This window comes from Pogona vitticeps, chromosome 2, assembly GCF_051106095.1.
Source record: "Pogona vitticeps strain Pit_001003342236 chromosome 2, PviZW2.1, whole genome shotgun sequence".
Classification (NCBI taxonomy): domain Eukaryota; kingdom Metazoa; phylum Chordata; class Lepidosauria; order Squamata; family Agamidae; genus Pogona; species Pogona vitticeps.
In genome coordinates this window covers 145019005-145031567 of record NC_135784.1, presented here as the reverse complement: position 1 = coordinate 145031567, position 12563 = coordinate 145019005, and the positions used below count along the sequence as shown (strand labels likewise).

The 12563-nt window shown below is 44.1% G+C and overlaps 1 protein-coding gene across 3 annotated transcripts in view; it reads right to left on the bottom strand.

Moving 5' to 3' along the window:
- The window catches only part of SDK2 (sidekick cell adhesion molecule 2), a 374517-nt gene that overhangs the window by 40949 nt on the left and 321005 nt on the right, over nucleotides 1-12563 (bottom strand). For all 3 annotated transcript variants that reach the window (XM_072990757.2, XM_072990758.2, XM_072990759.2), the window contains exons 19-27: nucleotides 10824-11019; nucleotides 10331-10429; nucleotides 9723-9914; nucleotides 5213-5334; nucleotides 4430-4539; nucleotides 3122-3272; nucleotides 1922-2159; nucleotides 1622-1737; nucleotides 592-781 (exon numbers count right to left, since the gene is read on the bottom strand). In XM_072990757.2, the coding sequence (XP_072846858.2) occupies nucleotides 592-781; nucleotides 1622-1737; nucleotides 1922-2159; nucleotides 3122-3272; nucleotides 4430-4539; nucleotides 5213-5334; nucleotides 9723-9914; nucleotides 10331-10429; nucleotides 10824-11019 (1414 nt within the window). The remainder of the gene's footprint in view (nucleotides 1-591; nucleotides 782-1621; nucleotides 1738-1921; nucleotides 2160-3121; nucleotides 3273-4429; nucleotides 4540-5212; nucleotides 5335-9722; nucleotides 9915-10330; nucleotides 10430-10823; nucleotides 11020-12563) is intronic.

The following is a 12563-nucleotide window of genomic DNA, read 5'->3' as shown; positions in this document are numbered from 1 at the left end:
ATACATATCCTTAGGCAGAAGCCGAGAATAGACTATGCAAATAAAAGCCCTGGCATAAATCACTTTGACCACAAAACAACAACAAAATTTAGATAATAATGCAAAACATTATCTCAGTAAACAATATAGTAGTTCTATAATGTGTGATTGAGTTGGACCACACCACGAGCAATGTGTGTTATCAGGAACCAGTGTATTTCAGCCACGGCCAGGTGCAGTTTCTCTAGCTGCTATGGTCTGCTGTGTTTGAAAGAAGGGGAATCTCCATATTATCTCCTTCTTCCTGGTGGGCTTTGTCAGAAGTCATGAGGCACCTGCATGCTTATCTGACTCCTCAAGTGCCTACTTTTCATTTTGGGGACTGAACTTTAGTTCAGCACTCCATCACTCGAAAAGGTTAGCCAATTTTTTCTTTTTACTTCAGTGTCCTCCCTCACTCCTTTCCCCCTGCCCCCAACCATCTAATCTGGTGAAGAGTTCTAGATGATTGGAATTGGAAAGCTTACATCTTTTACATTTACAGGTGTTACAATGCAGTTCCCTTCCTTGTATGGCCATCTGAACAGCAGGCAGATAACTGTGGACATTTACCATCATCCAGTGTGCGCTCAAGGATGGGTGGGTGGCTGGGCACACCATCACCAATGCGAGTGAAGGCCAGCACTCGGATCTCATACAGGACATATTTTCCCAAGCCTGTCAGCTGAGCACTCCGTGAAGCATTGCCTTCCACCAACCAGAACTGGGCCTTTGCATCTGAATCCTTCTCCTTGTACATCACCTAAAACGGATGGGACATCAGTGGTGAAAGGAAAAGAGTTCCAACAGTGACAAAATCTGAGACTTTCTGGGTTTTTTGGGGTTTGTTTGCCTCTCTGCTAGAGATGGTTCATTTCCTTTTTCAGTTTGTTATGAAGGTAGAGTTGAGTGCTATGGCAACTTCCCTTGGAAGGTATGGGAAGTTGGCATAGCACTCGTTTCCACCCCCATAGTATAAACTGAATCCCAAAATACAAAAACAACCAAACAAAACTTAGTTCTAGAGAAGTCCAGCAGAAAATTTGTTTTTTATGTTTCTTTCTAAGAATTCCACTTGTTCACTGCCTGATCAGAAACCCCAGTCGGAAGCTTTTGATCAAGTAGTCCTTCCTGCAACAGTGGTGTAATGAAAGTTCTGCAGAGAAAAGGGGACAGTCAGAAATTTTGGGCACTTTGAAAATGGCTGGGGCATGAGATGGAACTGGGTGGGAGGTGAAAACAAAAAAACACATAGGAGGGAGAGACTACCGAAGGCTTGGAACAAGCACAAATAGGGAGGGAAAAGGGAGAGGGAAAAGAAGCAAGGCTTGTCTTGTTTAGGCTTGCCTGCAAAAACCATCAAAATGAACTGGTTAAAAATATTTATTAAGGGGCCCTGCTCTTCCCTGCTCTAAAACCATTTGCAAAGTCCCAATTCCTCAAGTGATCCAGAAGGACAGAGCTGAGACGTAGATAGCAGGGGATCTGCATGTAGAAGCACTGACTCAAGGCTTCTGATTGGGGCTTCTACATCTGGGCCTGTGGAAAATGATGAGAAGTCTAATCTGTTTTGGCAAACAAGGTCTGTGTTTCTGATGCATACTTTGTAACCCAGAACAAGCCCATTTCGGTCAGCCTCAGGGATGTCATTCCATCGCACCAGCACAGAGGTAGATGTAGTAGCCAGGGCTGAGATATTGGTGGGTCCAGATGAAGGCACTGTATATACAAAGAGAAGAACAGGGAGGAGTAACTAGCTCTTCTGAGGGGGCTCTATAAAAGACAACACGTGGCCCAGAACTCCACTTGCAAAGTGCCAGGCAGGTGGGCGGCCAGGCTGGCTGTGAGAAGGGATGCCAGACTGCCTTAAGGCCTAGTGACAAGGCTAGGGTGGAGAGGGTACCTGACTCCCGAGTTCGCCCCACCACGGTCTGACTCCACGGCCCAGGCCCAATGGCATTGAAGGCCTGCACCTGCACACGATACTCAGTCCATTCTTCTAGGTCCTCAATGGTGAATTCACGCTCCATACGGTCATGAATGGTGTTGGTCAGTGTGCGACTGCGCCCATCTAGGCGTGAATAGCGCAACCGGTACCCCACAGACTCAGGGCTCCCATTGTACTCTGTTTCTGGCAGGGGCTGGAAAACAAAGGGAGATTTTTACTGATTGTTTTGATTTTTTTAATGGCCTCCAACCTCTCCCCACACTGAGTATTTCTGGCCTTCACCCTCTCCCCATACTATTTATGGCCTCCAGCCTCTCCCCATACTGAGATGGCACATTTTCCCAACCCTAGCTAAGATATGCCTTTTAAAAATGTTTTATCATTTTCCTAAAAGATGGTGATCAAACGGTGTTTTTTTAAATTTAAAGTCATTTAATAACTTTCTTGAGTTGAAATGGATAAATATTGAAGTGGGCCCTCCAGCATGCACCTTAAATGGTCAAAGAGGGGAAGAAACGAAAATAACTGTACATTTTCTTTTAAATCTTAAAAACTGAATAAAACCCCACAAACCCAGATCTCATTATGAGGGTAATTTCTCTGCCTCAGTGCCACAGATAAAGATCAGAATGGCATAGACATGAAAAGCTTTCCCAGAACCAGAGCAGAACCTGCAGGTGAAATTATAATTCCACTAATTTTTGCTTAATATGGAATGTGGTGGCATATATTTCTGGAAAAAAGGCTCAGTGGTATTTTTATTGCTGTTGGCAGCGGCAAGAATTGGCCATTCACAGCATGATATCATGGGGGGGGGGAATCTAATTTTGGCAGAGGAAAAGTAAATTTGAACAATCGGTTGATTCAAAATGGCAGCTATCATGATATAATTAATGTTTCATAGGTTCTTAGGTAATACCCCTATGGGCACACCTACACTGTTAAAAGATAGAAAAACTTGACAGAAACTGATTCCTTGGAATCTTCTTGATTTCAGATGCATTTTTTAAGAGTTTGTTTGGCTTGCTAGGCAAAGGGTATCCGGCTGACTGATCCCCTGTGGTTTGACCCCCCAACCCAGCTGTTTCATTATTCCCTCTTTCTCCCTCCAGAGACACTTCTAGGGCTGAGGGCCCCTAATATGCAATTGCTTACCACCCATCGCAGCCAGAGGCTAGTTTCACTGGCTGTTCGCAGCGTAATATTGGCAGGAGCGATGTCAGGGGGGGCCTGCAGCGTCTGAATCCTGCGAGAAGGCAAGCTTGGTGGGCTGGTGCCTACAATGTTCACTTGTCTCATGCGGAAGCTGACAGCAGAAGGGGAAATGATTAGAGGTCAGAGGAACGTTGCGGTGACCTTTGATGAGTTTTCTCTCCCAGAACTAGCCATATTATGCTCCCCCCATGGAATCTCCAAAAGTCAGTACATTTATTATGCTGGCATACAAGACATTCATGGCCCAACTCTCCCCTTTTCCCTGGTTCTTCCACGACTACAGATTACTAGTCACTACATCCACTTTTCCTTCTGTCATCTTCCTAGAATGAAGCAATCCCTTGATAAAATATAAGGAACTCTGTACAGGGCTGATATAGAACTGTGTGGGGATTGTTTTTTTTTAAAAAAACTTGCATGAATAATGCATATAAAAAATATGGAGCAAAACTACCAATAATCTCTGATAAAAAATGGAACAGATCTCAAGATGCTAAAGAAATTCATTGGTTTTATTTCAGAGTGTGGCATGTGTGTTCCCCTTGAGCCGCCCCCCCAGGATGGCTCTCCAGTATTCCAAAACATGCATGATTCACAACATTTGTAGATAAAAAAGCCTCTCATGTCCTCCAGAGGTGTGAAGGCAATTTCAGCAAATTTTCCTACTTACACCCCTCCATGTGATGTAATACCTAGTCCCTTCCGGTTTTGGAAAAAGGACAAGGTTGCTTCCTACACCCTCAAGAGACAGATTAAGGAGCTTTATGAAGTGAAAGACAAATGTCCAGGAGGTGTTGAAGGACATGGTGAGATGGCCTCTAAAGTATGTGGAGAGATTATGTCACCCCTGGACCTCTGGAAGTTGCTCACCAGTTACTTTTCCTAATATAAGCTTTGGGAATAAAAGAAACACAGTTTTTCAGCATCTTGAGATGCAGCCTTTCTTTAGTGGGAAATGTGTCACTTCATGGGGACCTGGTCTATTAGCGGCTATGAGCCATGATTCCTGTATCATCAGAGGAATTGCAGTTTTCATTAGGAGTTGCTGAGGAGCAACAAAGGAAGCGTCTGCTGACTTCAAGAGGCAGCTGGCTGGACTCTGTGGGAAGCAGGAAGCTGAACGTGATGGGCCTTTGGTTTGTGTCAGTGGGGCTCCTTTTAAGTTCTTGTGAATGGCCAGCACAGGAAATGTACCGTCTGGCCATTATGATCCCTCTTCTCCACTTCTTTTGATACAGCAGCACCCACCTGTAGTATGTGTAGGGATTGAGGTTGGGCACTTCCATGGAACGGGCATCTGGCTCATTGAACAGCTGGTGGATGAGGCTCCACTCCTCACTCTCCCCAACCTGACCCACCTGGGAGGAAGGAAAACAAGCAAGCCAATTAACAGGCTGGAGAACGACCTACCGTTCTGCAGATCACTGCCTGCTTTTGCCTTCTCCCCCCCAGTCTTTGTTGGCTAAACTTGTAGAATTTGGTGATTGTTATTCTTAGATATCAGAAAACAGAATAACTTGTGTTTGATATCTTTACACCAAATACAAACACATTGGATGTAAGAGTACTTCCCAGGAATGTGCTCATTAAAAAATGTCTCCTTTTGAAATTTTAACAGGCATTGCTCAAATAGTCTTAAGCCTATATTTGAAGCAAGGATGAGAATATTTCTTTTAAAATGTGAAACTGTTATGACAAATCCCCATTAAGCTCTATGCAACCATGGACTATACATAATCCTGCCTATGGTTCTTACTTACTGTTATCCTCCATTTCCTCTTCTCTCTGTCCCTTATTTTTTCATGCTGTCTCCCTCTTTGCCGCATTGCAATATTTGAAATATTTCAATTTCCTTAAAACTTTGCAAAGTGAACACATGCAAATTAAATCCTTGCATCTCATTCTGAATGGTCAACTTAGTTCTGCGGTGTCACATCCCAGTTGGAGTGCAGAGATACTGTACAAAAGAAATAGGACTTCCTCTGCTGTTCATCTCTGCCACTGTTGGAGGAGTCCCAGCCACAGGCTTACCTGAGCCTCTACCTGCCACCTAGAAATGGAGGTCTTCCCATCATATCCGGGACGAAACTGAAGAGTGACTGAACGGGGACCAATGTTTGAGATGCCAAGGTTGGTAGGAGCCCCAGGGAGCTCTGTGAACAAAGAGAATTCAAACATGGAACTTTTGGATGTCTACCACTCCAAGATAATATCCATCGGCTCAACTATTCTTTGTCTTGTGGACAAGTATTGTTACCATAACTTGCACTGAAGAAGCAGACTATCCATAATATGAGAAACATATTTCAGCATATGCTGCAAACAGTTGGTGGTTGTGGGGAGGACTAAGACATGGAATCTATTTGTTTCATACAGTAAAATACACTAGAGTAAGCCCATAGTCAACTCCTCCATAAGTTCCATTGATTCAAATAGGCCTACTTTAATGGTGACCTACTTTAACACAGTGTGTTATGTCGTGCCTCTTGCCAATACATAGATCGAAGGAAGCTCACAAAATGAATAAAACAGAATGGCTAGCATCCAAGAGCCGATTTCACTTGCGTAAGTGAAATGCTGTTAATTCATGGCAGCAAACTGCCACTAATTACGAAGGCACTGGTTATGTTTCTGGGGCTTGCATTCAGGAACTTCACCAGCACCTTGTTGTGCTGACATGACCTATGCCATTTAATTTATGGAAACAATAGATATTTGGCCAGTCAGTTATATTAAAATGCAATTAAACACTCCCCCCGCACTTGTTAAAACAACTACAGAATGAAAACAATTTAAAATGTGGAACAACAACAACGAACACAATAAGCATAGATCAAAGAAGATAAAGGTGCTACCGACCATAGTTGAATGTTCAGTGCCGTAACTTTAGGAGAGAAATCTTCATTAACCTCAACTATGGCAATAAGATAGGTTTTGCTTTTACACCCGAGGAAAACAAATAACAATTTTGCTCTTTTGAAAAACATTTGCTTCACTTTCTTTTCCAGTTAGAGTCTTTACTGGTTCCTCAAAACAATGAGAATCTAAAACTTCAAAAAGAAGATATAATCTTGTCTCCTTAAGACCCACAGAATTCAAGAAGAGAACTGCCACAACATGACAGATCTATACAAGAAAAGAGTGCCAAATGAGTTGCCCTGCTTCTTGCACACTTAGCTTTTTGCCCCCTTGTGATCATGCCGTAGAATGCATCACTTTCCATCATCTTTCAGGCTTACTACAACCCCCATCACCCTAGCCAGAGTACTGGAGGATGGTGGTGGTTGTAGTCCAACACATCTGGAGGGTGTAGAGCTGAGGGATGCTGTGTTACACTTGGGTATATGTAACAAAGCCAAGGCAACTACTTTACCTATCAAAAGCAGCTCCAGCAGTTGATAGAAGGGGAAAGGGTCACTTAATCCAGTTGTTCCATACTGCATATGCACCCCACCCCAGATATGTTTTCTCCTATGGGCTTTCAAGCATGAGACAAATGGCAAAGGGTAAAGCTAGAGGAAGCTCATGTTTGACATCATACAGTACCGAGGTGGAAAAAGGCAAAAAGGAAGAGCTTGAATAGACCATTCTGTGAGGACAAATGCAAGGCAACAGAAAGCTCATATATCTGTGTTCCTAAATTGCCTTCAAAAGGGGGTTAGACAAATTCACGAAGAATCAAGCTATCAGTGGCTTAGTCGTGATACATACATGCTGCCTCAAGGAACAGAGGCAGCAGGTCCTTATGTGTCACAAGGGAACATGAAAAGAATGATGCAGCTGCCTTCATGTCCTCTGGCCTGTGGACTTTCCAGATACACTTTTCTGGTCACTGTGGGATACTTGTGTCTGCTTCAGCAGGATTCTTCCTATCACTAAGTATTAGAGATGGGCACTAATTAAGTTGTCTCCCTTCGTATGCAGTCCTCTGTGCTGTAACACAGGTGCCACACATTTCCTCTCCCCACCCCCCAGCCAGCTGGGGTCGTCCTTCTCCAATGGTGCTGCAGTCCAGGCAGGAGTGCAGGCTGCCTCCCCACCTCCTCCAGCAGCTGACCACACAGTGGCTGCACAGGGAGAATCCCCTCATCAGAGTGGTTAGCTGCTGGAGGAGGCAGAGAAGGGCAGCCTGAGCTCCTCCCTGGAATGGATCACAGTCACAGAAGGCGGACTGGCAGTATACAATGGATTGTGAGTCGCTCAGCCAGCCAGGGGTGAGGTGGGGAGAGTGAACATGTGACACCTGTGGTGTCACACAGAGAACCTTATACAAAGGGACACAACTTAATTTGTGCACATCTCTACTAAGTATCCTTCTGTTCTGTAATCATTGGGTGTTTATTATGCATACTATTGGTTATTATCTCTAACATTAAGTCCCCAAAGTATGTAATTGTTTTATCAGGAAACCTCGCTAACTTAAACTACCAATTCCACAAAGTAACCCTGACTCAGCCCATCAATCATGATTCGTGATAAGGAACTAAAATTGAAGGAAAAGATTTTCAGTGCCCAACACGGTGGCTTATTACCAATGCATTATAACACCACCATATGCTTGGATTGGCCTGTCAGCGGCGCAGGTCTCAAACAAATATTTGAAGTGATTCAAATATTCATCGAATTCAAAATTTCCACCTCATGAAGGTCACAAGGAGAGCAGACGGTATTTTCTGTAATTTCATATTCATTACTTTGATGTTTGTTAATTTAATAATGCGGAAGCTTGTGAGTGGTTGGTTGTTGTCAGATTGTGCGAGACGTGTTATCTGCCTGCCTGAATGAGACCTACACTTGAATTAATTGAATTACTCAAAAGAACAAATATTGAAACTAATTGAGATGGGCAAAGTCAAAGTTCGCACAGACAAACTGAATTAAATCAAATATGCAAAACTATCTGTTCAGGGAAGTGTGCTGTCAAAATTCCGTTCACGGAGGTTTGAAGAAGCCAGGTACAGACCCTTCTTTATAAAGGAGAAATACTGTTCATGCTCCTAATCAGAATTCAGCAAAGTTTCCTTTTCATTTTGGATCACAGTCCCAAGATATCTAGGAGCTGTAGTCCATAAAACAAGTTTTACCCTGGACAAAGTTTGGGACCTGAAGATTAAGAAAACAGCAGCATAGCCTACAAGGGAAAGCACTTCAATTGATATGAGCCATAATGGTTTGTGCCAGCCTTGCCTCACATGTTCTGGAGTTGCATTATATACCTTGAAAAATCATTCCCTGAAGAGCTCTAGTTTTCTAGTATCCCAAGAATTCTGGTCAGGTTGACATGGATATTTATTTATTTATTTACAATATTTTTTTACCCCAACTTTCTCCTTAAAAAGGACTCAGGGTGGCTTACATCATGAATAGACAACATTTAAAAGCTAAAAACTGCAAGCAAGCAAATATATATATTGTGTCTGCTTCAGCAGGATTTATAAACACAGATTCAAAGCAACAAGGCACAACCCTCAATTTAAAAGCCCCTCCCAGGTAGCCAATTACGGAGGGAAAGCCTGCCTGAAGAGAAACGTCTTTTTCTGCTTGCAGAAGGACAGTAAAGATGGGGCCAGTCTGGCCTCCTGTGGGAGGGAGCTTGAGTCTGGGTGCAGCAACAGAGAAGGCCCTCTCCTGTGTTTCCACCAAATGCACTTATGAAGACAGTGAGAAGGAGAGAAAGGCCTCTCCTGATGATTTTAACATCTGGGCAGGCTCATAAAGGGAGCTTCTTCATGTGACTTGTTAAAGCTACTTTGGGACACTTAGAATGAGATCTACATGTCTCTCACTTGGCTACCTAAAACCTATCACAAGTCAACGTTCCCTTGTATGCTTCAACCTTGAGCCAAAGTCTCCATGCAAGGGGACGAATTTGAAGCCACGGGGAATGAAAGATTGTAATCTCTGAGAGACAGAACTGCTCCACAGTAGCAGCCCTAGGAGCCAACAAAGCCTGGCTGCAAGATGTCGGGATTCGCAGCATAGGTAAACAAAGGAGAGGACTACCAATTTAGGACAGCTACCTTGAATATAAGCACAGATTCCTGTGGTACCTTAAACTCCAGCACATTCATTACAGCTTGGGCTTTTGAGAACTATGGTCTGATCCACCAGATACATAGCACGTTATCCAGTATTTCTGGTATGTATGCAATACATGTACAACACAATACAATCCAACACAATACAGCAACAGTTTTGTGAATGGTTAATAAAGAAATGCTGTTATCAGTACTTTCTGACTAACGATCTATTTTTAAAGCTAGAAAAACAATGGACTGTTCAATAACTCTGTCTGTACTTACTATGTGGCTTGTTATGCAGGACTGCATACTCTTATGTATTGCATTATTTATCACTCTCCACCAGGTTCCTAGCTCAGGAACTGGGTATTCATATACTACATTTGATGCTAAAAATGATGATACACCACATTTGTACAAATTGAAACTTCCATAAATAGTAGAAGGATATAATCATCCTTGCTTCTTCTCCTGGCCTGGCTCAAGCTCTGCTGTTGGGAATGCCTATAAGCCAAGCTTACCTGGAGGAACCCCAGAGGAAATTGTGGAGGAGGACACCTGCCCCTGTCCCTTGGAGGTCATGGCTGCCACTTCGATGGTGTAGGTGGTGAGGGCTGTGAGGCCAGTGACGCGATATTCCAGAGTCACATTCGGTAGATAGTGTGTTACCCGTGTGTTAGTGCGGTTATATTCTTCCCAGGAGATTCGGTAGCCTGAAAGAACCCAAAATACATACAGACACATAGAACCGTATGACTTTCACATATACCCAGGAGGCAAACAAAGTAAAGGCTAACAATTCTTGCTGGGTTTTTAGGATTCTGATTTATATTGCACTAATACTTCCTCTGGTTCATCAAGCTGCTTTAACATTTATTTACTAAATGCTGGGAGGCTTCCTGTAGCTTCCTGAGACCAACAGATGCTATGGTTCTATCCTCCAAAGTGTTTTCTGTGATTGTGAATCGCAGCTGAAAAACCAGTGTGGCTTCCAGGTGGGAGCTTCCTAGGCGATTCAGTGTCAATGCAAATGAGAGTCTGGCTCAAAAGACACAGATTGCCTCTGTGGGAGCTTACCTAAGCAGTAAAAAGAAGCACTGGGCCCTCCCCAGGTGGAAATGCCACTTACCTGTCAGGATGCCGTTCTTTTCCAGGGGCTCTTGCCAGCTGACCTTCAGAGATGTGTCTAGGATCTCGTTGAAGCTGAGGTGTCCGACGGGACCCGGCACTAGCCAAACAAACAACCCCACCACCCAGAAAGTTACAACGGGACAAGCAATCCATGAATTCCTTAGGGAAATCAAAATAAAAGGAATGTGCAGGTCACTGACTCTTCCAGAGGAAACGCATTCAAAAAGCCCTCCAGCACTGGGTGAAAGGTTGACTGCGGTATCCACAGCCAAGGTGGATTCAGGGGCCTTCAGAGAGTCACTGCAGTCTCAGCAACGAGGTCTCAGGCTCTGCCACTAAAGCAGTATCGCACAAAGACTCCCGCAGTGGAAGATGGTGTTTAACTTGGGTTGAACAGTGGGTTAGGGGAAAGTGGATGGAACCACAGTTTCATGGGTATACAGGAACCCGAGAACTGAGCCTGCGCCCAGCTCCAAAGGGAAGGGCCGTACCGTCCTCATGGGTGCGCACCAGCTGCGGTGGACTGCGGGGTCCGTCTCCAGGGGTGGTGAAGCACAGCACTGATGTGAAATATTCTGTGAACTTCTTGAGACCTGGGATGTATCCCACATGGATATTGTCTTGGAAGTTAGGCCGCACTGTCATCACAGTCATGTCTTCCTCTTGTCCTGGTTCCCAGGCAATCAGCTGGTGGAAAAAAAAGAAGAGCATCAAGGTTTGATCGAGAGGAAGTGCCTCTGTGAAGCTGCTATCCATAAAGGCTAGTAAAACTGAGCCAGAAATGTGTGTGTGTGTGTGTGTGTGTGTGTGTGTGTGTGTGTGTGTGTGTGTGTGTGTGTGTGTGTGAGAGTGAGAGTGAGAGAGAGAGAGAGAGAGAGAGAGAGAGAGAACAATAGCATTAAGGAACATGGCAAAGGCACTGTTAACAAGCGAATGTCTAATAATTACAAAATTGCTCCCAGATGTATGAGTTAATCTGTAAAACAAGAAAAAAAGGAAACAAAAAGGGCAATAGCTAAGTTCCTTTCTTTGGCAACAGTGATCCTGCGTATGTTAAAATATGAATTAATTAATTGCCATCTTCATTGTCTGGGATACTCATGCCCTTTCCAGATACTGCCAGAGGAATCGCTGCTTCCTGATAACAACACAATGTTCCTCACCATGTAGCCTGAGAATCCTCCAGGTACAAGCAAGAGAAATTCTGTGAGTCACTAAACCTGCCAGTGAAGCAGTGCAGCAAAAAGAGAGAAAAGCACCAGTCTTGATTTAGGAACTCTCTAGTGGCAAAGAATTGACTGCATCTTTTTGCAAACTATGCCAGTTAATTAAGTGAGATCTAGGCAGGTCAGAAATTAGGGCAGTGTTTCCCTTCTTCCACAGGTTTAAGAAGGCTCAACACAGCTTATAGCAAGGCTGACAATGTATCTCTCATCCAGATACTGGCCAGAACCACACCTGCTCAGCTTGCATCATTCACTCTGACAAATCTTGTTAGTGAGGATGGGAGAGTACATCTCCCCCTGCTTTCAGTACCAGCTTCAGTAAATAGGCCCTTGAAAGTTGGCTTCTGAAATGCGACTTCTTTCTTTAGGCTCACCTACAACTAAGTCAACTTGCCTTTCCTCCTTCCTTCAGGGGACACATTAGGGGTTTATGAGAACAATTGTACACGTCCGTGGGGTTGACTGAGACAGGATGGGATGATGGTGGAAGTCCTACTACTTGGCCCAGTGGAAGGCCAGTTTTGCCACTGCCATGAAAGATACATCTGCAGAACAGCAAAAACAGGCCAGAGTTGTGAGTAGGGGGGGGAGGTGGCATGGGGAGGGTGTGGATCAGAGCTTAGAAGAGACACCTTCTGGACTTCAACAGCCAGAAGTCCCTGAGAAATGGAACAAAAGTTTGACCAGTGGGAAGACTGGACCAAAGGGCTGTTTTGGTTCATGGAGGGGTTCAGTGCCTGGCCCATCTAGGGCTTTTCCTTATTCTGAGTTTCAGATCCAAGCTCTATGCTCCTTTGGACTCTGGTAGACTTTTGTACCAGTCCTGAGACAAAGAACTTTCCTTCCCTACTGCCCTTGAATACAACCGGGGGGGGGGGGGGAGATTTTTTTTAAAGCCATGCCCATCACAACACAGAAAATGGCTTACGTTAGGACCTGATTATAGGGCACTATCACTGCCACCATCAATATATAAACCTCACACAGAGGTTCATATATTGACAA